This window comes from Rhinolophus ferrumequinum, chromosome 20, assembly GCF_004115265.2.
Source record: "Rhinolophus ferrumequinum isolate MPI-CBG mRhiFer1 chromosome 20, mRhiFer1_v1.p, whole genome shotgun sequence".
Lineage (NCBI taxonomy): Eukaryota > Metazoa > Chordata > Mammalia > Chiroptera > Rhinolophidae > Rhinolophus > Rhinolophus ferrumequinum.
The window spans coordinates 43,552,714-43,579,943 of record NC_046303.1 but is presented as its reverse complement, the minus strand read 5'-3'; the positions used below and the strand labels follow the sequence as shown (position 1 = coordinate 43,579,943).

General features: G+C 32.4%; 1 protein-coding gene across 4 annotated transcripts in view; it reads left to right on the top strand.

Moving 5' to 3' along the window:
• CD36 (CD36 molecule) overlaps positions 1-25,578 on the top strand; it is a 56,106-nt gene extending 30,528 nt beyond the window's left edge. For 3 of the 4 annotated variants that reach the window (XM_033088184.1, XM_033088183.1, XM_033088182.1), the window contains exons 4-15: positions 5,183-5,343; positions 8,943-9,090; positions 10,686-10,865; positions 12,122-12,213; positions 14,854-14,900; positions 16,898-16,967; positions 18,124-18,311; positions 19,333-19,451; positions 20,475-20,548; positions 21,112-21,166; positions 22,015-22,179; positions 24,725-25,578. In XM_033088184.1, the coding sequence (XP_032944075.1) occupies positions 5,183-5,343; positions 8,943-9,090; positions 10,686-10,865; positions 12,122-12,213; positions 14,854-14,900; positions 16,898-16,967; positions 18,124-18,311; positions 19,333-19,451; positions 20,475-20,548; positions 21,112-21,166; positions 22,015-22,179 (1,299 nt within the window). In that variant the 3' untranslated portion in view covers positions 24,725-25,578. Of the gene's footprint in view, positions 1-5,052; positions 5,077-5,182; positions 5,344-8,942; positions 9,091-10,685; positions 10,866-12,121; positions 12,214-14,853; positions 14,901-16,897; positions 16,968-18,123; positions 18,312-19,332; positions 19,452-20,474; positions 20,549-21,111; positions 21,167-22,014; positions 22,180-24,724 lie in introns of those variants that run through there. The other variant, XM_033088185.1, reaches the window with a different exon arrangement.
• Positions 25,579-27,230: the final 1,652 nt, after the last annotated feature.

Below are 27,230 nucleotides of genomic sequence, written 5' to 3'. Positions count from 1 at the left end.
CACCTGTACACAAGCTAAATTAAAGTGCTAAATTGAAAAAGATCAGAAATCATCTCATATTATGATCTCATTTATAAATATAGAGTCAGAACTCTATGGCAGCATCCAGTTCTAAAAGATGGCTCTCTGAAACTAGCATTTGAAATGGTCTAAAGTAGCCCAGAAATTTTACTTCATAAATATATATATATATACACGGGGGTGCCAAAAAAATGTATACAAGTGGCTACATTGGTCAACGTTGCTCAAGCAGTAGTTTGCCGTCATCAGAAGTATCTGGACACTGATGGTAACCACTTTGAGCACCTCTTGTAATTGCAGAAGTCAAATGTGACTTGTATTCATCTTTTGTTATCGATATAGAGTATTACAATTTTAATACAGTTTTCCTTTCTTAAAATGTGTATACATTTTTTTTGGCATCATATATATATATGATCTTTCCACGGGATGTTTTCTAGGAACTTCATGCTTTATATGGCTTTTAGTTGAAAACCTTTTTTTACCAGTATTTTAACTTTAGACTATGGTTCCTGATAGATTTGTATGGAGTCAGCAGGCTTACATAATTTTGCTGGATAGACTAAAAGTCAATGGCATAATCTGCACCAAATGTGGAAACCACCAAAGCACTTTGGAAAAAGGACAAAGTTCTGCCACCATTTACAAAAGATAATTTATCACTCAACTCTTTGTTAATATCACTTGATAAATGTTTACTGTACATTATATAACATAAGTAATTTTAAATAAATTTTAATTTCCCTATATTAACAGAACGCCAAGAAGGGAATTAAGCATTCCTTTTCTTTTTTACCTATTAAAAAACTAATGTTCAATTATATAATCATTCAATTATACCATCCTTTTCTTCCCCAATTCTTGAAAAGCATTATCCTTTAGTAGCTTGTAAGAAATGTTTTCAGATAAAATAAATTGAAATAATTGTTTATGTTTATTAAGATGACTGGATTTTGAATCAATAGCCCATATTTTAATGATGTAAATTAATTTATATTAATTTCATAACATATGCTTATAGTATTTCCAGATGTGATAAAATAGTTTGTACATTTAGTTGTATCTACAAAGCTCAAAAAGAAATGCCTGAAGTAGTAGTTGTTAAAGAAGGTAGAATTTTTTAAAATTTAATGACAATATGTGAGAACATGAAACAATCCAAAACAAACTTTAAAGTAGCAGTAAAAAACATGGATTAAACACTAGAAATATTTGCACTTTAATCTCAGTAATAAAATCATTTACAAACAATGTTTCAAGAAATAGAAGGTAAGCATATATAATTTTCTTCTTCCAGCCCAATTTAACACCAGTTTACCTTTCATGCCAAATATAAAATCTCCCATTTTAGGTTCTCACATAAATTCTTGGAGGCTAATTTCCTGGGTTTCAGAAACATTATTATGTTCAATCTGTTTCACCAAAGTTTATTCTGGGTTTTAATTAATGACTTGATAATCTGAGACTAGAGCCATTTTTTGACTCTTAGCACCACTGTCACTAATATTCTAATTTAATTCTCTTTCTCCCAGTACACACACACACGCACACACACACACACACGCATAATGCATACAAAAATCAAAAATATTTTTGAACGTGTGGAAATTGCTTGTAACTGGTCCTAAGCAGAACAAATTGTGGTACTGAGTGAGGAGAATGGAGATTATTTTCAGTATGTTTATGCTTTTTAAGGAAGTTTTGATTTCACTGGAGTGAGAATAAATATAAAAATGATTAAGTAGCAGAAAAATAAGTGTCACATGATATTACATAAGTTATAGCCACATGACTGGTTTAAATAGTAAATAAGATAAATTAAGCAGTTAAAGCAGTCTGGAAGTAAATGGTATTAGAGTTCTCCTTCCAGAGAGTGGACAGAATTTGTACGGCAATAATAGCTAACATGTTTTTTGAATTCTTGTTATGTGCTAACACTGTTCTAATTGCTCATATTTATTAATCTTTATAACAAACTATAAGGATAAATAATCTAACTACATTCAACTATTTTGACTTTCAGAAATACTAATTTCATATGATTCAACCTAATGTTATTATCTTCCCCATTTTACAGATGAGGAAACTGAGGTACAAAGAAATTAAATACCCTGCCCCAGTTTAAATGGTTACTATATGACCAAACAGGAGATCAAACTCATATCATCTTAGATTCATTGTTAAACACTTCACACTATGCTTTGAGGGAAGAAGACACTATACTTGGTCAGGATGAGGACAGAGAAGGGAATTTAACTCATAGATTAAAAGGAATCTGCTATATATGATTCTGTCTCTTCATATTTCATAATGTCCTTGAGAAATGGGACAATATATTTTCTACATTTGTACCCTATGTACTCCACACATAGGGGGATATCATGGGCATTTTAGGAGTTAAACTCATGTAGATAAGTCATGTTTTCCTGCAGTAACAGAAGTTTTAAGGTCAATGACTTTCAAACCCAGCTGGAGACCGTGCTATGTGACTGTCATCAGGTTGGAATCCAGCCATTACTGGGACTGGATCATCTGTATACTTAAAGTCAGGGACAGAGACTAATGCACACATCAGCCAAGTGAGAGAACCTTAAATTATATTACTTTTTCTGTGCACATAATTATCCGCTTTGTACTTCCAGTTTAGTGAAAGATTTGCAAAACAGGCTAGATAGCCCAAATCCAATTTAAACTCAAGGCTTTTTTTTAATTCATGAAGGACATAAAATCTGTTGCTCCTTCTAAGAGGGACATGTGACATATTTAGTTTTGGTACTCAAGGAGTGATTATACAATTTTCTAATGCATATAGTAGAGTTAGGATCAGAAGAAATGCATTGCTATTTTGACTGCTTCAATATTTTTCTCTTTTTCTGAACAAATAATGATAATATGGAAACTATAAAAAATTGTAGTGAAAATATCTGATTTCTACATTATCTGCTACAAAATTGTCACATATCATTGAATCAGACATCTGTTTTCTCTAGGATCCATTTCTATCTCTGAAAAAATGGTTGGGGTTAGATGACTAACTCTAACAGTTAATAATTCAGTGTATTCATTTCAAATCTTTGTGTTTCAGTGTTCCCATTTTTAAAAACATCTCAATACCAACAAATAAGGCAAAGTGATCCGTGGCCTTTAGAAGAAAGGCATATTACAATGTCTTTTGATATTAAATATAAATGCATTAGAGTTAGAGAGGTTTTCTGTACTGCCAAGTACAATCAATCACAGTCCCTTTTCAGTTCTTCTATTAATTTTTCTTCATTAAGAACTAAAATGAAATATGTGCCTTGAGAAGTACATGATAAATAACTATATTGCGTTAGTCCTTAAGATTCTTAGAGGGCAAGAATAAAAATGTGTTTGTACATAATAAGTCTGTGTGTGTTTTCCTCTCATAATGTCTCTTGAAATGGGTAAATTAATATAGCGTTCAGCTTCCATATAGATTTCAGCTTCAACACCCTCATTAAACACCACTACATTTAGAAGGATAGCTATAGTACTTTATATGAAATTTTGTCTTGATATTGGGCTTATTAGCATGGAAATCAAACTTTTGGGGAACAAATAAAAAGTTCTTCAAGGACAATTGGTTGTAAAAGTACCAGGGTCTACCATCACATTAGCAGTCCCTATGTACCCAGTAAACGGATTGCAATAACACAGGATTTTGTAACAGCATTTTAGATTGGTGTTTTGTTTTTCTCTAAGGAATTCCCCTATTCTCTGCTTTAAGCAATAAGTAAAGTTTCCTGAAGATATGAAATGCATTTTGACTTTTACCAACTAAGTGCAGAGGTGACAGAAAAAAAAAAAGACAGTAATAGTGTGGTGTAAAAGAGGACTAGTCTAAGGGTCAGCGACTAGGATTCTCATCATGATTCTACCACGATTTGCCTTGGTTGCCCTTGGGAGAGCCACCTGGTTTCTCAGAGTCTCAGCGTGCTCTACTAGAAAATGTGGTAATGTTTATTGTCCTTTTCTGATCAATGGTTCCATGAATTGATACTTCCAGGTGAAAGAAACAAATAGGTCAGATTGTTCCTATATTCATTAGGCTCATTTTCTATGAAATGAATTTCTTCCTCTTCCTCTAGCACACTAAGGTAAGTTAGAGTTTCCATCCTAGCTGGGCATTCTTCCCAAGGTATTTAATTGGAAATACTGCTTGCTACAAAACCACTTTTGTTGGCACTAGTTATTATAGCTTCATAGACTCTGGCTCAGTGAGTGAAAGCCATGGAAGGAAAGTGGGAGAGCATCTGTAACTCCCTTATTTTACAGATAATAAAATTGACCCTGAGAGGTCTGCTGACTTTCCACCCAGTCCCACAGCAGCTAAAGAGGGGAAGAGATTTCTAACAAAGAACTTTCTGATTCTGTTATTGATATTTTTCCTACTTATTTTCACTATGAGGGGGCATCAATAATTTTTAATGTATTGCACAAAAGAATACTAGGGAAAGTTCCTTATTTCATCCTTTTATTTAAAACACAGTAACCCGATAATGAATTAGACTGCTGTAGTTTTTGTAAACATGTACTATTGGTTGCTGCAAATATATTGAGAGTTAGGAAAGCCATATTGAGCAGGATTTAGAAGGGGGGAGTCACATTTGTGTGTTTTTATCCATTTGTTTTCTTAATTTAATAAATGTTAAGTGAACATTCCCTGAAGTGTACAACTTTTGAAGAAAAGGAAATAACTTCCAATACCACTAGATTTTTCCTCTCAGTTTTTCTGTTTTGCCTCATCAATTCAACTCACTGAGGACAGAAGAAACGTTAATGTTCTACCTTTTTGGAACTTTTTGGAACAGCTTTAATAAATGTGCCTAATTGTATTACTAACTGTTGCAACATTTTCATAGGGCCACTCTGAAGGCTTGCCAGTGGTTGGCCAGTAAGATCAACAGACATGTGTGCAAGTATTACACACTGATTCTTTTTGTAAAAGGTTAACTAAAGAGGTTGCTATAATAATCTGTTGAAACATTTCTGTTGCAAGTGTGTGGCTAGGTTGCAAACATTCTCATGTTCAAGGTACTTGCTCATGCACTTTTCATTGGCTAAGTAAAGTTTATGAACTCCCAGAAGTGCCTGTATTTACTACAAAGAAATAACTCAAACTTGTTTTCTTTTTTTACAGGAAGTTGCCCTTGAAGAAGGTACAACTGCCTATAAAAACTGGGTTACAACAGGCACAGAAGTTTACAGACAGTTTTGGATCTTTGATGTGCAAAATCCAGATGAAGTGGCAATTAATAGCAGCAATGTTAAGGTTAAGCAAAGAGGTCCTTACACGTACAGGTGAGTGAGTCTCCTCAAATAAGTGGCACTCTTTCCTTGACCATATGTATTTCTGAAAAGGTTTCCACTTGACAAATGCCATTGTACTGATATGTACTTATATTATCTTGCAAATAATAAATATTGAACTATTTTGTTCCTGCCTATGTAGAATCCTAACTTAAGGATTTAATGATTATAAAAACTACAGATTTTATTACAAATTAACAAGCATCCAATAACTGTCCAACATTTAAGAAGTTACCAGTATTTTACACTTGTGGAATATATTCTGAACAATGAAATAGGCATGCTGAATAGAAAATAACCTGTCAGAATTTTAAAAACTAGAGAATTCTAAAATTCTAAAATTGAATGTACATGTTACATCAGTAGTTCTCATAGTATGGTCCCTGGTCTAGAGCATCAGCATCATGTGTGAACTTGGCAGAAATGCAAATTCTCAGACCCCACCCCACCAAATGAACCAGAGATCCTTGGGTTAGAGCCCAGCCAATACGTTTTACAAATGCTCTGGATAATTCCAGTATACACTCAAATTTGAGAAACACAGCATTAAACAGATTTTACACGACTACAGTACCTGCTAAGGATTTCTAGTCAAACTAATTCCCATGTCAGATACGTATTTTTCGATTATTCAGTAGTTTCATTATTATATCTTTTCCAGTACTGACACTGAATATACTATACCTTTCTCCTACATTCCTTAATAGTTTAACACACTTTTGAATAGAATCTTAGACTATTAGATCTAGAGGGAAATGATTAGCCAGAACTTTGTGTTTTTGTAATTAAAAAAACAGAAAACAACAAAAATTGACATCAGGGGATGTGACACAATTTGTTCATATTCATACAGACCTAGGAACTGGTAACTCCTAGATTTTTGCATATTTCTTTCCTATTTAAGTTATAGACTATGTCTTTTTTCCAACTAGCAAAGTAAAATGAAAAAAGTGGAGATTGAGGTGCTAAAACACTAAGCCTAACCAAGGCAAATATTTATGATATCCATATAGGAACATAATGAAGTTCTGCTGTATCATTTGTTATACAAATGTGTGATTTTCCCTCCAGGATAATTACAACTGGTTATACACCATGATCCATTCTTACCACAAAAAATATTTTTAATGATTTCTTATAATTCATAGTTTTAGTATCTTGTTTTAGGTAGTCTATATATATCTTTTCTTTCCACACATTAATGTGTTTCTAGATTAATAACTCACACTCAAAATAGAATGGAATATGGTAGCTGTGAGGACAGTACCTGTTGCCATAGCAAGATATTTAAGCTGCAGAGGGCCTGGTGCCTGTTGTATCCTAGCAATTATCCCCAAGTCTGCTGTCTCTACACACATGTCTGTGACTATTTACAACTCTGTCGAAGAAGCTTGGTTTTCATTGTTACCCAAAATATCTTACCATGGAAAACATGTATATTTTTTCATGGTCTTGCTTTATGTTATTTTCAAAAGCCTATATGAATATTTTTTCCCCCAAAATGTAGCTATGATGTATACCTCTGAAAATATGGAATTCACATGGGACCTAATGAGTAGCTAGGCCTAAGTGTTGAAAAATCACAACCTGACGGAACTGCATATACTCATATGTGAGGAAAGAGAACAGTTGTTAGAATTTGAAAACTCCTCATGTTTTCTGTTTAATTTTTTATTTATTTGTGGGGAGGTTATGTTTTTCCTTTAAGGATATTACATGAACTTTTCTGGATTGAGATCTTAATTACATATATTCTAATCCATACCATCTCTACCACCTTGATGAAGATTTGATAATTCCTTCAGAATATTCTCAGATCCAATATGAATATTTATTTATTTATTTATTTATTTATTTATTTATTTATTTATTTATTTATGTAAGTTACTTTGTTTTTGCAGGAGTAAAATGAAAGTAGACTTGGGTAAAAATTTAAGGAAAATTTCTCCCTTTGAACTTATTAACCAACACTTTCCAAAATCTGTATACATTCTAATTTTTAAACAAAAAATATGAGTGATTATGTTCTCTTTTCAAAGTACATTCTAAAAACAGGTGTCAGTTAAAGGATTTTTCTCAGTGAGCGCCATCTACTGGTATAATGTTACATGTACAATTTATATGAGCTCTAGAATTTAGGTCAATTTTTTTGTTTTGTTTTGCTATATTTCAATTATATATATATATACACATAAATGTTTCTGAAAATTAAAGTATTTCAACTTTAAATGCTTGTAATATATAATATAATTTAAAAATACAATTATCTAAGGAAAATAGTAATTAACTAGTAATAGACTGTTCTGAGTGCTGTTTGAGATTTTTATATTCTTGATCTATCTTCAGGACTCCAAGAAGAATAAATAATAAAGCTTTGATGAAATGATACTAAAAATAAAATGTTTTTCTAGCTGACTGGGAATTCTCTTTTGAAAGAATGAGAGCCATTAATTTATTCATTCAAAAAATGTTTATCAGGAACTCACCATGCACCAGGCACTGTACTTGGTGTAGAAAATACTCATAACACCTATCCTACAAAATTTCCATTTTTATTATAACTGAGTGAAATGTGTTTCATTTTTCTTTTTACATTTCAGTCCCATGTTTTTTCACTCTTTACCTTAGTTTTCTATTCACCTCACATAACAGACCTTCAAATATACGATAGTGCAATGAATGATGTATACATTATTTCATCTCAGTAAATACCTTGTACTTGCAAAAGATTTTTCTACATAATAATCACCCTTCACCACATTTCTAAAAAGTAGTTGGTACTTTGAAGCCTAGAGATATTAGAGGTCAGTATTCAATATACAGTGTGTGGGGGGGGAGGGGAATTGGTCCGTAAAAATGGAAATTACATTCAATTAATCATCTTTAATTCTCATTAAAGTACTGAAAAATATGAAAAAGCCAGGGCTGGACAGACTATGTACTTTGAGCATTCCTTCTAATATAAGAAAATGTGTTTTTAGTATTCCCCTGCTTAACTCTCTCCTGTCTCCTCCTTACCCTCAGGATAAAGGCTAACCATTTGAATATGGGATGTAACACTTTTATGTTTGTAATCTTGCTTATTTCAGTTGCTTTACTTCTCACCACTTTCCTTATTCTCTCACTCTATAAGCAAACCAAATTCAACCATCTGCATTTCTAAAAATACACCATGTTCTTTCTTCTTATCTTATACATGCTACTTTCTACCCTATTTCACCGAACTAAACTTCTCTTTGTAACTCAAACCACTTATGTGGAATTGCTAAAAAGATTGTCTTGATCCTTACCCCAACCGTGACCATCCCAAGCCTGGATTTGCATCTGTTCTGTTGTTTTTGCGTGTACTCCGTGTGAACTCTTGTAGTAACATATATTACTTCTCACCTGCTATACAAATTTAAGATGCCCTTCTTTAATTTGCTAGAGACCCAGCATTGACTTCTTTATCGTTTAAACCCATTTGTTTAGCATAATTTCTGACATAGTCTATGTACTCAAAAATTATTTATTGCCCAAATGAATGATGTTTGAGACCTAATGTTCACTTGATACAATAATGTTGAATTTTATTTACTTCTGTATTTCAGAGTTCGTTATCTATCCAAGGACAATATTACCCATGACCCTATGACGAACACAGTCTCTTTTGTACAGCCCAATGGTGCCATTTTTGAACCTTCACTATCAGTTGGATCCGAGAATGACAACTTCACCATTCTCAATCTAGCTGTAGCTGTGAGTATACTAACAAAATTACTTGTTTTGAAATACTCTGAAATCCACTGTAATTAAACTCGATTGGAACTATCATTAGATAGTATTTATTCTGTCATTTTTATAAAGATGTGTTCCCATGTCATTAGTTTGTTATGGTCATTAGAAAAGAGTTATGGTCATTAGAAAAGATGACAAAATCATATAATAATCAACGGAATTAGAGGACCACTTAAAAGTATCATTAAAAAAAACAGGACTTCACTTTGAATGTCTTTTTTTGGCTGACACTGAGGCAGAGATTACTAATCCCTCACCTAGGGATTAGTAAATTACACTTTCAGTTCTGGCAAGATTTGGCAATAATTTTATTTGTTTAGTTTTTTTTTTAATTTCAATTACAGTTGATATACAATGTTATATTAGTCCCACGTGTATAATGCAGTGATTAGACATTTATAAAATTTATGAAGTGATTACTCTGATAAATTTAGTACCCATCTAACATCATACATAGTTATTACAATATTATTGACTATATTATCTATGCTGTACTTTACATTTCCGTGATTGTTTTTATAACTGGAAATTTGCACATCTTAATCCTTTCACCTTTTTCACCCATCCCCTTAACCCCCTCCCATTTGATAACCATCAAAATGTTCACTGTATCTATGAGTTTGTTTCTGGTTTGTTTGTTCATTTGCTTTTCAGATTCCATCTATAAGTGAAATCATACAGTATTTGTCTTCCTCTGTCTGATTTATTTCACTTAGCATAATACCCTCTAAGTCCATCCACGATGTGGTAAATGGCCAGATTTCATTCTGTTTTATGGTTGAGTAATATTCCATTGTATATATGTACCACCACTTCTTATCTATTCATCTATTGATGGACATTTAGGTTGCTTCCATATCTTGCTATTGTAAATAATGCTGCAAATGAACATAGGGATACACATATCTTTTCTGTTAGAGAAAAGAAAATTAGATTTCTGTTTTAAATTTCATTGGAGAAGTACCCAGAGGTGGAATTGCTGGGTTCTTCCTTGCTCGTTACAGTTTTTGTTTTAAAATCTACTTGATTTAGTCTAATATAAGTATTGCTACCCCAGATTTTTTTTCATTTCCATTTTCATGAAATATCATTTTCCATCCCTTTACTTTCAGTCTGTGTGTATCTCAATCTGAAGTGGGTCTCTTGTAGGCAGCATATGTAAGGCTCTTGTTTCCTTATCCATTCAGCTACCTTATATCTTCGATTAGAGCACTTATTCCATTTACATTTAAAATAAACATTGATTACTATGTAGTTATTGCTATTTTATTATTTATAGTTTTATATTTTCTTTCTTCTTCTTCAAGAAGTCCCCTTAACATTTCTTGTAATACTGGTTTGGTGGTGATGAGCTCCTTTAGCTTTTTCTTGTCTGGGAAGCAGTAATTTTAAAGATAGAGTTTTAAAATTTTTACTAAATTTAATTCTAGTATTTAATCAATTTACTTGTTAAATATCTGATACTGCAATTGGTATCTAAGCAGTGATTTTTTTTCTTTCTTTTCTTTCTTTCCTTCCTTCCTTCCTTCCTTCCTTCCTTTCTTTCTTTTTTGCAGGCTGCACCACATCTCTATCCAAATGCATTTGTTCAAGTGTTACTCAATTCACTTATCAAAAAGTCAAAATCATCTATGTTTCAAAGGAGAAGTGTGAAAGAAATATTGTGGGGCTACAAGGATCCCTTCTTGAGTTTGGTTCCATATCCTATTTCTACCACAGTTGGTGTGTTTTTTCCTGTGAGTACCAAATGTGAATGTTGATATTGTTATACTTTAATTGGATAAATATAATGGCATTGAAAATTCATAATTTTATAATTTAGTATGTTAACCCTATTTCTGATGGGAATATATATTCTAATTTTTAAAAAAAGTCTATCTCACATGGCTTCAGCTTCGTTCAGAAAATTCACTTATCTAAATTTCACAATTAAATTTAAAATCAAGAAGCTGAGGTTTAATCAGGTTTCCATTCCCTGATAAATATATAATTTCTCTAAAATAGGTTATAATCTGATAAAGCTTTGAACACTATTTTTGGTTTTGATTTATCTTCTCAAAAAATCAAGTTTAATACCATTTTTTTAATTGTTAAATGTATTAATTCCATCATTCCTCCTTCTCTGTAAATTGTTTTAATGTAAATTTAAAAGTCAGCCTAAATTCACAATGGGATTGATAAATTAACAATATCCTATATCAATGGAGTTGTTCATAAAAACTTCTAGTGGTCTATAAATGTCAGGAAATGGCAGTTTGGAGATTAAGGAAAATACGAACACAGTGATATACTTAGTTATAGCTTAATGTTTTGAAATATAAATAGGACAAGCTGACTCTAGAATTGGAATTTTGACTATGATTTGGCATGATATGTGATATAATAATAGTTACATTCTCCAATTCATTGTGGTTATTTTACTTTTAGATAGTATTTACAATGACAAGCTTATCTATCAATTAAGTATCAATGTAGATAGATTAAGGGATCAGAGATTCATTTATTATTTTTTTAACTCATATACTCATAACTGTTTCGTTGGGTAATTCTGGTTTTAATTTTGTATACCTAATTTTTGGTAATCACTATTAAAGATCAGAACATTTCGAATACATCTAGAAATCTGTCATTGTTCTCATAGGTTTTTTTCAATATCCTCTCAACTCAATATAATAGGAGTAGTAATTAAAATTGTCTTACTGGCTTAATTATGACAAAGAGTCCTAGAGTCTGGATTATGCAACTTTTGATACTTGTTTGCTTCCTTTGTCTTAGCACCGAGCACTGATTTCTAGGCACCTTTTATAGTCTATCTTTTCAACATGTTAAAGACTAATCCTTTAAAAACTTTATTGCATGTAAATTTTTTAAAATCATATAAGATAATTATGAATAACCATTGAGAAATACAAAAGTGAGTTAATCACATATTTTATAACTTGGAAAATATGGGTTGTTCTAGAAGTGTTTCTCCTTGTTCATATCTTTTCAGTACAACAACACTGCGGATGGAGTTTTTAAAGTTTTTAATGGAAAAGATGACATAAGCAAAGTTGGCATAATTGACACTTATAAAGGTAAAAAGTAAGTATCCAGGTAGTGTGTGTGTGTGTGTGTGTGTGTGTGTGTGTGTGTGTGTTTGTATATGTGTGTTACTAGGGGACTCTAAGGCAAGAGTGGCATTCATTTAACAATTGGAAAAGCTCAGCCAAGCTATAGAGCAGACCTGCCTATATCTCAGCCCTGGAAACTCCTGTGTTGCCAGGCATTGACCCTTTAATTAAGACAACTAGTCACAGGAGTGCCTAGCTGCTAAAAATCAGCCCCATTTTAGGGCTTGGTTTACCTTTATGTATAGGTTCTCTTACATAAAGAAATCCAAAAAGACGATTTGATTTCCATGTCTGCTGCATAACCAGCATTACAGTGTGCCCATACAATCAGATAACCACACATGAAATAGAAGTAAATCAAAACATCCATTGATTATCTAGCAGGGAGAAGAATGTATTTCATTGGGTTTTTAAACATTTTTATTGAATATATCAAATAAAAATTGTTCATTCCATTGACATGACCTAATGTGTCTGTAAAGATAAAAGCTTAATGAATCCATGCAAACACTTTCATGACTCTCCCCTTTAAAAATTTCTTGAAATGATTTTCTATGTTGATAACTCAGTTTTTAAAATTTTTATCAACGCAAAAAAGGAATTAGCATTTCAAGTAGTTTTAAAATTTACATTTTAACTTGAAAATAAAGCGTATGCTTCTTTTGAGGTTGTAACAGAATGAGATATGTTCATATAGCCATGATTTCCTTTCTTTTACTAGCTCCTCTCTGTTCAACTGCAATATAGGTAATTTATCATATGTGTAAAATAGGAAGAATTCTAATACATATCAGAGGAGAAAGCCATTTTTTTCTTCTCTACGTTAATAAATATGCTTTTATATAACTTAGTGCCTGAAAAAGAACAAAGTAATCAAAATAGATGCAATGTTTTTGTTAATATAAGAAACCATTCCCTCACACTGAGTTCCTATCTAAAAATTGGATACAATTAAATATTTACTAGTATAGTACTTTTTCTTCTGCATAGTCCGTTGTCACATTTTTTTAAATAGAAAAGTCTAGTGGAGAACAAATACTTCTAAATGTTGATTTCGGGGGAAATCACATCACTCTTTATATACTGAGGAACATGAGCATTTCTTCCATTTCAATATATGAGAGAGATTTTGAGGAGAGATTCTAAATGTTCCTAATTGGAGTAAGAATTTCACATCAGTTTAAGATTATGCTCAGGTTAATTTAACTGATCATAGCAGCATTGAGCATAATCAATATCTTATTATTTTTTTAAAAAAGAAGCATCATCTTGCATTGACATCTCAATGGATGATATGTTAGGAGTGAGAAAAAGGTTTTTCCATCACTAAAAAGTGGCTGAGGATTCAGATAAACTATTACTACTATGGTTATTATTGCATATATATATATATATATATAGATATAGATATAGATATAGATATAGATATATGTATATATAGCGCCAAAAATGTATACACATTTTAAGACAGGAAAAAACTGTATTAAAATCATAATACTCAATATATACCAATGACAAAAGATGACTACAAGTCTCGTTTGACATCTGCAATTATAAGAGGCGCTCAAAGTGGTTACCATCAGTGTAATTTTAATAGTTCTTTTCCTTTCTTAAAATGTGTATACATTTTTTTGACATCCTCCGTATATGCATATACAACACTGGGATGCCAAAAAAATGTATCCACATTTTAAGAGATGTTAACACTTTGGTCAACATTGCTCAAGCTAATCAGAAGTGTCTGGACGCTGATGGTAACCACTTTGAGCACCTCTTGTAATTGCAGAGGTCAAACATGACTATATATTATTACAATTTTAATACCGTTTTTTCCTTAAAATGTGTATACATTTTTTGGCACCTTACACACACACACACACACACACACACACACACACACACACAAAAGGTTGGACAATTAAGTTTGCTTTTCTGTACGGTGGAAAGTTCATGAACTTAATTGTCCAACCTTTCTTGTGTGTGTGTGTGTTTCTGTGTGTGTGTGTGTGTGTGTGTGTGTGTTCTAGACAGCAGAGTATAAATTAATAAACCGTGTCCTACTTTAATGCCAGCTCATGCAAGAGTTAAAAGGGGGGGAAGTATAAATTGATTATCTACGTGTTTACAATCTCTATTGATCAAACATCTGCCTCTCTCTTTCCTCCTCCCTACTCCCCTTTTCTTCCTCATACTGACCTTACAACAGTTACTCACTTAATATTTTCCTCCTATTCAGTATGAACACAACATACTACCAAATAATTTTTTTCTCTCATTGGAAAAATAATCATCCCCTAAGTAGAGATCTAAATTTCTGGTAAATGTTTCTCAATTTTCTTTTTTTCAGAAATGTGTCTATTCCAACTTGTTTATATTTAACAACATTTGGAAGTTTTTATTTTATAATCTGGTCACTTAATGGTATCAGGCACTTAATTTATCTCAACAAGATGAAAACTCCAAAGAAAATATGGACATTTCTTAAACTTAGCATTTGTCATGTCTAATCTTTATTATTTTAGAAGTGTTTAATAACAATAGACAAAGTAATATGAGGAAGGTGCTCTTAAAATGAGACTGTTTGCTCATTTTCTTTCTTTTTATTCCTAAGGACTCTCGGCTATTGGTCAGATTATTGTGACTTGATTAATGGTACAGGTAAGAGCATTTGTTTTGTGGCAATAATCATAATGAGCTCACTTCCCTTTCCCCACAAATCCACCATTTTTTCTGCAGGATTCTGAAGGTGGCGAGGGTGTATTGACCTGTTTTTATATCCCCACAACATAATTCAGTCTCTATTCTCATATACACTTAGTAAATATCTGTTTAATGTAATAGGATTTCTAAAGATTAACCAATCATTAGTCTTTACTGCATTACTAGGGAAATATTTGCTTTGTAAAAACTTAGTGAGCTGCCTTAATAATGGGTTAAAAAAAACTTAAGAGCAGTAGTTACTATTCACATCTTTTGTAAATACTGTACAAATAATAATTTGAAATTAAGAAAATTAAAAACTCAAGATAATTTCAAAAAATAAATCGTACTTCCAAGTGAGGTTTCAAGCTGAAGTAGCATCAGTGAAGTTATAAGACACAGCCATCTACTTTGAATAAGGTGGTCAGAATAAGGGAGAGAAGAAAAAAAAAAACAAGGTTAGATGTCTGCTAACCATGAAAAAATGTATGCAAAAATGGACATCCTGAATTAGAACTGGGAAAAAAAAAATGGTTCTCTGAACTTAGAGTGTGGCTAGGTCTGGCTTATTACATTGCTTGAGGAAAAGCAAAGTACACATATGCCTATTAGTTTAAGAATTAAGATTTCAAAGAGCAATGGCAATCAAATACCATGAGGTAATTTAAATCAGAAATGAGCTTTCAACAACTAAGAAGCAGAGGCAGAACGATATTTACAAAGTTGGTGAGGCAATAAATACTCTGTAGGAAGACAACATAATAAAGATAAAGAAAGTTTAATACAAAGTTATGCAAAAAGTAGAGAATATAAATGCATGAGAAAATAGGAGTAAAGCAAACTAGGAGCAGAGGTAGATAGGACAGGGCAGGGGACTCCAATGTGATCCTTGTGAGAGAGATTCTTGGTAACAATACTAGAGGAGATGAATGAAAAACAAAAAATTCCAATATGTGTTCAGCACAACTTATAATTCGTTTTCTACCATCTTCAATAAGTTTGAAGAGACTTAAAATGAAAATACTGATATACATTTGAATTAAAAAAAAATCCCTGCTATATCAGCTATATTTGATATTCATGGTTTATGGTAATTGCTAATATGATTATGACAGAATCTTCAGTGATATTTCAGATAATGATTTAAAACATTTTTAATCTATACTTTTCCTTCATGGTTAAGGCGTAGGGAAGGCAGTTGTAGGTAATACCCTTTCAGGGACCTATCTGGAGAGTTTAAGCTAATCTTTAATATCTAGTTCTCCCAATGCCAGGATGAAGTCCACTGTGGTTTTCTGTTATATTTCACTTATTACAAGAGTGTAAGTAAAGGCAATAAGATTACAAGGTTGGAGTATTTAACAGAAAAAAAACATGGAATTCATAACTGAAGGATGGCTCTTACCATATTGAACAAAAACATTCAGTGGTGGCTCATTTTGGTGATCTTCATTTAAGGAGCAAATGGAGGAGTTCTCTAGTTATTTGTTCACGTATCCAATGTGTCCCATGGATCATAACCATGGCAGAAATTCAGTACACTCAAAAAATGCCCTTTTTAGTTTGATGGATATATTTTCAAACCATTTGCAAGAAACTGTTTAGTGAGAGAACTTTAATAAATGATTTTTTAAAATACTAATCAGCCATTAGGGCAGATAAATGAATCACCATCAAAAGTAAAATAATGCAAACCTAAAAGGAGTTCTAAATGAACTTCATGGTAAGAAAAGTGCCACTCTATGTTCAAACGATAATATTTTGGATCTACTGGGTTAAATAAAACATACCTGTTTCTTTTCACTTTTTTCAAAATGTGGCTACTAGAGAATTTTAAAATTACATATACAATTTGCATTATCATTTGTATTGACTATGCTAGAATAGAAATTTCTAGATTTTTCTAGGACACACATTATATCTAATCCCTTGCCACTGGCTTAATTTTTAAACAGATGCAGCCACATTTCCCCCTTTTGTTGAGAAGACCCGGGTACTGCAATTCTTTTCCTCTGACATTTGCAGGTAAGACAAAGACACCAATGAATTTCTGTGAGTCCAGAATTTTTTTCCCCAAGTAACAAAACCAAGAAGCTCATACTTAATAATATTACTTGAGAAAAATAAAATACACTTAGAGAAACTTTTCTTGATGAAGAATACAATATGCAATTCATGATGTGTTTACCTTTAAAAAATGGAAGGATGGAGGATATTTTGCATAGTGCACATCCTTTTCTTGTCCTTTCTAAGCAAGAACTGTTTTTCTTTTTTTACTAAACTAGTAATATGTTTAATAACAGTCAAGTTATGCCCAATCTTTCTAAAGATGTCCAGAGAGGATGCTGTCACTGTCACAGAGCAATGTTAATTAATATGCACTTCTGTCACTACAGCATCTTTTCAAATTGATGGGGTCCTGTAGGTACCACACAAGCATTGCAGCCCACATCAATATGCTTGAATTCAAACCCTCTTCCTAAAGACTGTGTAGTTGTGAGCAAGTATTTCATATCTCTGAATCTTTTCCTTATCTGCAAAATTGAAGACAGCAGTATTTCTTCCTGTAGAGTCATCTGGGGATTGGAAGAAATATGTACTGAGCCCTACCACATGGCCTAGGAAATGGTGGACACTTGGGAAATGATAGAGGTATAGGATATATAATCTATGTATATGGCCAAAAAAAGGTATACACATTTCAATTTTCCTTTCTTAAAATGTGTATACATTTATTTGGCACCCTCTGTATATCAAACACTCACATGCACACATCCCAGAAAGTAAGTGGCCTTTCTCTGCATGACTGAGGTTTGAAAGATAGACATTTTTATTACATTTGAACGGGGCACAAATAAAGGATTTGAGGGAGTCATATAGATTATTAAATCTATAGAGGAAATAAACTATGAGAAATATCTTCAGTATCAGTACTCCATGGTACTTTACAACCAAAAATTATTCTTAGAAGCTTTTGAAAACAAAGGTAAGAATAACTCATACTCAGGTATCAAGTTCTGGTATGTCTTAAAATTTCAAAATAACTTTTTTTCCTGAAAAGTTAAACAAGAATTCTAACGAGAGTATGTTGGATTTTTCTCTGTTAAAGCAAGACTAAAAATCTAAAAATAAGAAAAAAACCCAGATCTCCAGAATGAAGCTATTTCTTCTCTGTGTTTAGGTCAATCTATGCTGTGTTCGCAGAGGAACTTAATCTGAAAGGAATTAACGTGTATAGATTTGTTCTTCCACCCAAAGCCTTTGCCTCTCCTGTTCAGAATCCAGACAACCACTGCTTCTGCACAGACAGAGAGGTCTCAAATAATTGTACATTTTTTGGTGTGCTAGACATTAGCAAGTGCAAAGAAGGTGAGTAAATGTTCTCAATATTACAGTTCATGACATGATTTACAGTATTCTTTGAAATGTAACTTTTACCCAGAATCCCTTTCCACCAGAGATTTAAAGTGAGAAAGCAAGAAGGGCAAAAAGTAAGGGTGATGAGAGAAAAACTTTGTTTTGATTTTGTGTTGTGTTTGAGATCCCAATTATTTCAGTGCTGCAAAACTTAATTATTAGATGAAATCATACTGATATCTCCCTGGGCTATTTTGGGAAATGTCTATTTAGGCCCTTTGCCCATTTTTCAATTGGGCTGTTTTTTAGCTTTTTATTTTTATTTTTCGAGTTGTATGGATTCCATGCATATTTTGAATATTAACTACTTATTGGATATGTGGTCTGCAAATATGTTCTCCCATTCCAGACATAGCCTTTTTATTTTTGATGGTTTCCTTTACTACGCAGAATCCGTTTGCTCCTTTCAGATTTACGGTAAAATGAAAATAATTCCCATAACACTTTGAGAATCCCAACTTACCCATCTGCCATTTTTCTAGCTTTTTCTTTCCTTGCATGATAAATAAAATACAAACATATTTTCAATATGTCTCTGTAACAAGAATTGACTTAAACACAATTTTGAGTCTAATTTTGTTCACTTCTTTATATTGGAGTGGGAATGAATAAAGAAAGAAAAACCTCTTAAGTTAATTCTCAATCCATATTACTGCCTGAAACATGGACATATATGGCTGAAAATGAATTCAGCAGCTAAGCTTTACATATTAAAAATCAACACCCAAGAAATGAATAGACAATCAACTGACTGGTTAGTAGGATGATGCAGAATTTTATATTTTAGTTTTGTACAGCAGTGATCAGGTATTATAATTGTCCCTCTCCCTCATGCTCTTGAATTACTGTGCAAACCCAACTATGCCTTTTTTTTTAATGTATAAAGCTTTTTTTTCAAAGAATCTTTTCTGAGTGGTATGTGAAATGAGGAAAATGATTTATCCCCAATTATCTTTTTAAAACTTGTTTTCAGGAAAACCCGTGATCCTTTCACTTCCTCATTTGCTACATGCAAGTCCTGAAATTGCAGAAACTGTTGAAGGCTTAAATCCAAATGAAGAAGAACATAAAACGTACTTAGATGTTGAACCTGTAAGCAAATATATTATTTATTTGACTTGTTTAATATTGTTTTTTAAAAGAATGAAGTTAAAAGAAAAAATAAATTCTCTCTTTGTCACATTTATTGATCACATTTATTGAATCACAATAATGATAACTTTTATTTCAGTGAAAATTACATTATTTTTCCTATTGCTTATGAAATATCAAGGAAATTCAGTTTCAGTTTTTAAGTGTATGGAACTTTGTAAGCCTTTTTAATGATTCATAGGGTGGGAATATCAATGACAGAAATAATTCTAATTGGCTTAAAACAATTTGATATAAATTACTGACTCATGCTTATTTTATACTTAACTCCAAGTACTGCTTATATCAAGAGACACTATATATTATGAGGAATCAAAAGAGATTTTGTGGGTATATGTGAATTTGGGGCAAGATCTATTATACTTAGTGTCAAGAAAAATCTATAAAAATTCCCATAACACAACAGTTTTAATTTTTAAATTATTTTAATATTCTCATTTTCAAAAGTTAAATGAAATGACAGAATTTTAGTAGTCATGTTTCAATTTAAATAATTATCGAAGTAGTATTATTAAACTGATGGTATATAGATTCCGACTGAGTATATATATATTTGATCTTGCACAATTCAGGAATTAAATTAACTGCATGAGCTCTTATGTTTCAGTACTGCTGTTCTTGTTGATTCCCCAAAACCATTTCTGGTAAATATTGTAAATCTAACTAAAATCTTGACATTAGGTTGGACAAAGAAATTACGTGTGTGTGTGTGTATGTGTGTGTGTGTGTGTATGTATACATATGTATGTGTATGTATATATACTCATATGCATATACACATATTATGTAATTATACAGAGTTAGGTATATATTTAATATGTCCAATTATTTAATAAATTTCACAAACTTCAAGTAGAATAGTTTTACCTTAAGTTTTATATAACAGTAAAAATAAATTTTGGATATTATAAAAGAATGTTTTAAAAAGAAGTTAGTAATTATTTTAGTTTGTTCTCTTTTTAGATAACTGGATTTACTTTACGATTTGCAAAACGGCTACAGGTCAACATATTGGTCAAGCCAGCGAAAAAAATTGAGTGAGTCTCTTGAACAAAGTTATCATTGCATGATTTTTAGTATTTTCTTGTAAGAATTGTAAGTAAATTTATAAAAGTGAAAAGAATATAAAACTTGAAATTCTTATTGGCATAATAATTAATGCTTATAAATTTCATTTGTAGTTCAGAATTACACCTGGCATTCATTGACGTTATATTTACACATATTTTGGAATGTTTTTAAGTATATTGTGGCATCTCTTATTTTTCTAGCTCTCCAAATAGTTCTATGACAATAGTTTCTAGAATTCATATTTTCACTTTGCTAAGGAGAATTTGTTCAAAAGGAAAATCTGTGCTTAAAAAAAGTCAATTTAATTAGAAATCTGTGTTAGAAAGGTTTTTAGAATAAAAGATGTCTGAGAAACAGCTGTATTAAAATTTAAATGACTCATTACAAGGAACAGAAATCAGGAACTTAACAAAGTTGCGAAAGCAACTAATTTCTGAATATTTATTTACACTAATAATTACTAAAATTTCTATTATTTATGTAACATATATAGTATATATTTTCATATTTTTTTCAATGTATATTACAGAGCATTGAAAGGTCTGAAGCGGAACTATATTGTGCCTATTCTTTGGCTTAATGAGGTTAGTATTTTTATTTATTAGTCTTTAAAAGCAGTAAACTTCTTTGTATACAAAAATGCTTTTGATGTTGCAAAATTAAATATGTATAGTATTTGAAATTGTGCATTTCCATTGCCTATATGGATGAGTTATAAATTATTAATTATAGCTACTTGAGAGAACCAAACCACACAGAAATACAAGTTTGTGTAAGTTTCAGTGTTTTTCTCTTAGAAAAACAAATACCTCCTGTCATTTTGGATTATTTTCAAAATGCGTCTATTAAACATTTTTTCTTGTAGTGCAAGAGTCATGTTAGGCAAGAGTCACGTACACATTTAACTTAAAATAACACAAGATTCACTGAATATTATAGTGTTAATAAGAGCCAACTAAGCTCATGAAAGCCAGGTTGGAGTGGACGTGGACAGTCTATCCTAATGCCTGACAAGATATTTTTTGTGTAAAACATGGAATTGATTAGCCACAGAATCAGTAAGTGCATTGTATAAGCCTTTAGAGGACGTGGAACTGTTGACCCTTGCCATTTCCCTCTGTCACTGGGAAACACCTTTGGAAAACTGAAAATTTCAGTAAAACCATTCTAAAGATCACTGGAGCCTAGTATTATTGAAGAGTGCTAGATAACACCTCTAAAAGGAGAAGGTTGTATTTCATTCTGTATTCCATCTTGACATTTAATGACTTTAATCTACAAACAGAATTCCACTGACTTGTCTTATAGGTACAGATGACTTACACCTATACAGGTGTTTAGGGAAAAGAGTGACACATTTTTCCCTAATGGGAAAATACTTAAAACCCTTCACTTATCTACTCAAATAATGCTATTATTAACTTGATTACAGACTGGTACCGTTGGTGATGAGAAGGCAGAAATGTTCAAAAGTCAAGTGACTGGAAAGATAAACCTCCTTGGCACAGTAGAAATGGTCTTACTCAGTGTTGGTGTGGTGATGTTTGTTGCTTTTATGATTTCATACTGTGCATGCAGATCAAAGACAGCAAAATAAGTAAGTATATACCAAATGTGTGTATATATATATGTGTGTGTGTGTGTGTGTATATATATGATATATTGCTCCAGTAACATTAATTTATATATTACTTGTTTTCATTTGATCAAAGTGGGGTTATTGATTAGTTTGCAAATGTTTCTGGATATGTCTTGCTAACTATCATTTTTTAATACATCCTCGAAGTTTTGAGATGCTTAATGCAAATGAAAACATAAATGAAGACGGAATGAGTAAATAAGAATATTGAGCAGATCACTACATTACAACTTTCATTTGGGGAGGAATGGGACCAAAGATACAATTCTCACCTTTGAAAAGTTAATACATATATATAGCTTTTGTGCAAAATTCTGACTTTTCATTTCTCAATTATTTCTAGTTAATTTTAAAAATCCAAAATAATTTGATATTATCAAGTAGGAAAGATTATGTAAAATTTAAAAAAATGTTAGATATTTGGGGAGATTAAAATTTACAAGAGAAAAGAAAATAACCAGAAATTAATAAGAGAACTGAAAACTCAATAATAAATGATAGAGATAAAATATTCTATTAAAAATAAACACTGAAGCAAAAGAAAATTTAAAATGAAGATAACATTAATATAAAAACAAGTTTGCTGCAGATAGATATGCTGGCCATGCTTTGTCCAAAATCAAGGTGTGAACCATAGATGTTTAATGTGGAAGCCCTATGGACAACTAAAATTCATGAGCTGAAATTTGAATATAACAATACAAGACAATAGGAGAAAATAGTGTTCGATACAGTGAAACCAAAATACTCAGAAGTTAGAAGAAAAACCAGGCAAATATGAACAACATTTAAGTTTTAGCAAAGATGGAAGGTGGTTCAGATCTCTGTGTTTTAGATATCAGTGCCATACGCCCTTGTACAGAAACAGGAATGAACGCCTGTCTCCATCTTCCCTAAATGGAAGCCTTTCTTATAATCACAGGTGCCATTGGTTTTGGACCGTGGGGGAGAATTTTCTGCTTCCCCCATAGAACTCATCAGCCCTCCCTTCCCAGGTACCACAAAAGAAAAAAACAATCTAAATAAAAGCAAGATAGTTACTTGAAAATTACAACTGCAAAACAAGTCTTCTTATTTTACTTCCAAGTAGACTGTGAACCCTAAGCTGTCTTACATGGAAATTCTGGAGCCGCCACTGCTAACTGTGCCAAGATCATGCTAAATATTTTACATATACTATCACAACTAATCCCTAATACAATTTCATGAGTTTCCAACAGCCAGAGATTTATCAGCATCTATTCTATCTTTTGCAAACATTCCAGAAAATTGTAAATTTTAACAGCACAGAATTGTCCATTCTCAAAGCATGAATCAGTCAAATTGATGATTTTTTTAAAGTGGAATTTTCTTACTAGTATTGTGTGTGTGTGTGTGTGTGTGTGTGTGTGTGTGTGAGTGAAAGAGTCAGCACTTGGGTGTAGGAAGGTAACCCAATCTTTTGTTTTGATCATTTCTGCCACTATTTATTTAAGGGGAGAAGAAGGCTGAACAATTCTGCCTACAATCTATTTGAACAGAATGTATTTAAAATGCTAGCCCAATATATTCACGTCATAATAAAGGAAATAATGTCATTAGCCCAGTAACAAGTTATGATTAAACAAACATATTCATATAGCCATTTGTGTAATAGAGAGATAAGATAATCCATTGAAAAGCAAACAACAACAAAAAAAGTTGTTCTGGTGGGGAAAGCATGTTTTCAAAAGGAAGTATAGTAGTTACAATTTTTTTCCTGTAAGTATTCTCTATTAAAATTACATGATAACTTTTATCGCTGTTTAGTGAGACCTGAATGTCAGATTCCTTAGATCTCTACATGGCTGAAAAAGGATAAGGAGTTGAAAGCTTTCCAGAGTGGCTCTGTCAACAAAGATATTAGTTTTACTTATGTATTTAACTATAATAAGGAAGTCACTGGCCTTTACAAAACTATGTTTTCTTCTTTACAAGTAGAGAAGAAAATTTGTCTTTGTAGTATCCTTGATTTGCTAGATTTAGAATTACAACATGTAGATTTCCTGAAACAAGCCTCAGTTTTGAATATTATAAAAATTATGCTTTGGGAAACATTTGTAAACAATTGGAAAAAAAGAGGAGAATGGTGTTCAAAAAGGAATAAAATATAAGACGGTGGAGCTGAAGTGTGATTTTATTCAATGGATAACAACAGAGAATAAGCCAACAGCCCTTTTGAAAGTAGTATATACACCTCTAAATGGAAGATGACCTGAAGGGAGAGAAAAGAGTAGAAATGTTTGTCCAGGTAGATTCATTAGCTACTACTCCTTCTCTAGCTACGTACAGGTGGGGAAGCTTATCCTTCTTCAATGAGAACCTGTATTGTTCCCATGAAATTCATCAGAGAAATTTTCTCTGCAGCTTGGCAAATTGGGCTGAATAATAGAAAATATGATATCTTGGATTATATAATTTGAGTATTACGTGTTTATTTTTCCACTGCTTTCTGATAAATAATAACATTTCTTCTGCTTTCCAGGCACCAAATGTATCTTTACATCCATGTGACAGCAACATCAGGACATTTGTTAATACTGACCTAAAAATGAAGATTTCATATACTTTATTTTTACAAAACACACCTAATCTTACAGGTGAAGAAATGCTGGCACAATTTCATTTTTCATTTTTTTGCATTAAGTAGCAGCACATTTCTAAAGGATTATTAAGATGTCATTAAAATCCAGACTTTGAACAAGAACTTGGCACGTTTTAAAATTCATCATGTACACAACTGAATTGATTTCAGTTTCTACAGACCTGACTCAAGCATGAACCGATTATTTTTATTTGGTACTGAATCACAAATTGGTTCCCTGGTGACAAATTCAGAAGAGGAATGGACTTTCTGAACAAATTCTGGACGCTGCACTCTTATCTTCAAGGGAAAACACTATTGGAGTGACCCTGTTCTGTTTCAACAGCCCCCAGACCTGTCAGCACATCACATTTAATGAGCATCACCTATTTTCAAGGACACTGAACAACGGAAAATAAATGATTAGCTGGGAGTCATTCATTATACATAAGTTTCTTTCTCTCTGGAATTCTTTGTACAGCAACAGCAGGCAATACAATTATGTTCTTTATAACAATATGGGCTTACATTTTTGTCACTGATTACGCAAATGGATGTCACTGTTAGCATATTTTGGCTCCCCATGTTTAAGGAATTTGTCATTTTCCACATTCTGCAGCTCTTCTGGAAATCTGAGTAGATTTTGATCGTTCCACTCAGTTACCTACAACTTCTGCTTCACAACTTCAGAACACTGTGCTAGTATTAAAAGATATAAATGAGAATAAAGGAACTGTATGAACGAATACAAAGAACTAGATGTGCATTAATAGTTATTTGTTGTAGTATCTCTTGCTTTAACAATCACCTCAGAAAAACTGGTTTCAACCATGAAAAGATGTTCTTCCCTGAATTCCTGCACTTGCCTAGTTTCTGTTGCATCACAAAACATTTATCCTGATTTTCTGTCTGAAGTATTTCATCTGAATCCTTTATTTCTTCATGAATCCATAGTTCCTTCTGAAATATACTAATTTAATCTTGTTCCATTGTCCTAGGCGAATTTTTTGAGCCAACTGGAGGTAAAGCAAACAGATATTTGGTTTCATTATTATAGCAGCATGACGTAAGTTCTATGTGAGTTTCCTTTTTATTAGGAGACATACTGTTAGGTCATCCTACTTTTTTTTTTTTTTTTTTTTTTTTTTTTTTTTTTTTTTTTTAAGCAGGGGTTCACTTATTGCAGAGAGCACCAATCGTTCCAAACAACTCCTCTTAGAAAGGGAAGATGGAATGGTCTGGCATGCTTTAAACAGAGAGGTTAATAGGACCATAGGAGTATTAATAACTGGTTTGCTTGGATACTAAAATTAAGAATAACTTGATCTCCTCAAGTTAGCTGTTAGGGTAAATCCTGAAAACCCCAAACCAAGAAAACACCACCAACTCAGAGGGATCTTTCGAAAATCTGAGGATACTTAAAGCATACTGATTTAGTGCCTTTTCATTTAACTGGGATAGTAAAAAAAGTATTCCTCTAAGATACTGACATGTAAGAATAGATTCTGGAAATGCTCTTCAGATAATTAAAGTTTATTCTCTTAGCATTAGGATATTTGTGGACATGTTGATCTAAGAGAAATACAAAGTATATATCTTTAATTCTTGAAGCAAGTGGGTCTGAAATATGTAAAGTAGAAGCTGTTAAACAGAAATGGATGAGGATGTCCTGTAAGGACTTGGCCAACAAGCAATGAGCTGGCTGGCAGTCAAGGTCTCCCAGCTTCTTGGGACACTGTGTACATACAAGCAGGGCCTGCCAGATGGTTTCTTCCATGAATGCTCTTTGTTTTCTGTACCTGTATAACCTCGCTTCTTCTCAGCCTACATGAGGATCAGCCTGCGTACTCCTTCCACCTGTCACCACCGAAGACTCTCCCCAGTTAGTAAGTCTCCACAAATCTATGTCTTGCACTCAGCCACCTGGTGTGTTCTTGGGGCTTGTGGCTTCTCAGACACACATCTTGGAACCACTCGGACTCAGTCCAAACACTTTCTCAAGTAAGATCTGTATATCCAAACAATGACTCAGATTTGAAATCTCCACACAGAAGTGCACATTATAGTATTTATGTATCAGGGAAAATATTTTGACTTATGCCTCTTTAGTATTATGTAACTAAATACATGTATATTCTTATCTTTATCATTCCTCACCATTTTTTCTCTAATTCTATGAATTATGTACATGAGGAAAGACAATCCATATAGTAAGGTAAGTGGATTATATTAAAAGTACCCAGTAGGAAAAACAGTTCTTTAAAAGAATGGCACACATGTGCCCTGAGAGAGGAGTAGGGCGCTTTGGGGAATGTATTAAATATGTGACTTGTTGTTTTGCCCTAGAGAAAGTGTATGGTGTTCAGAGAGGGTAAATGCTTGAATGCTTATAATTATACATGGATGA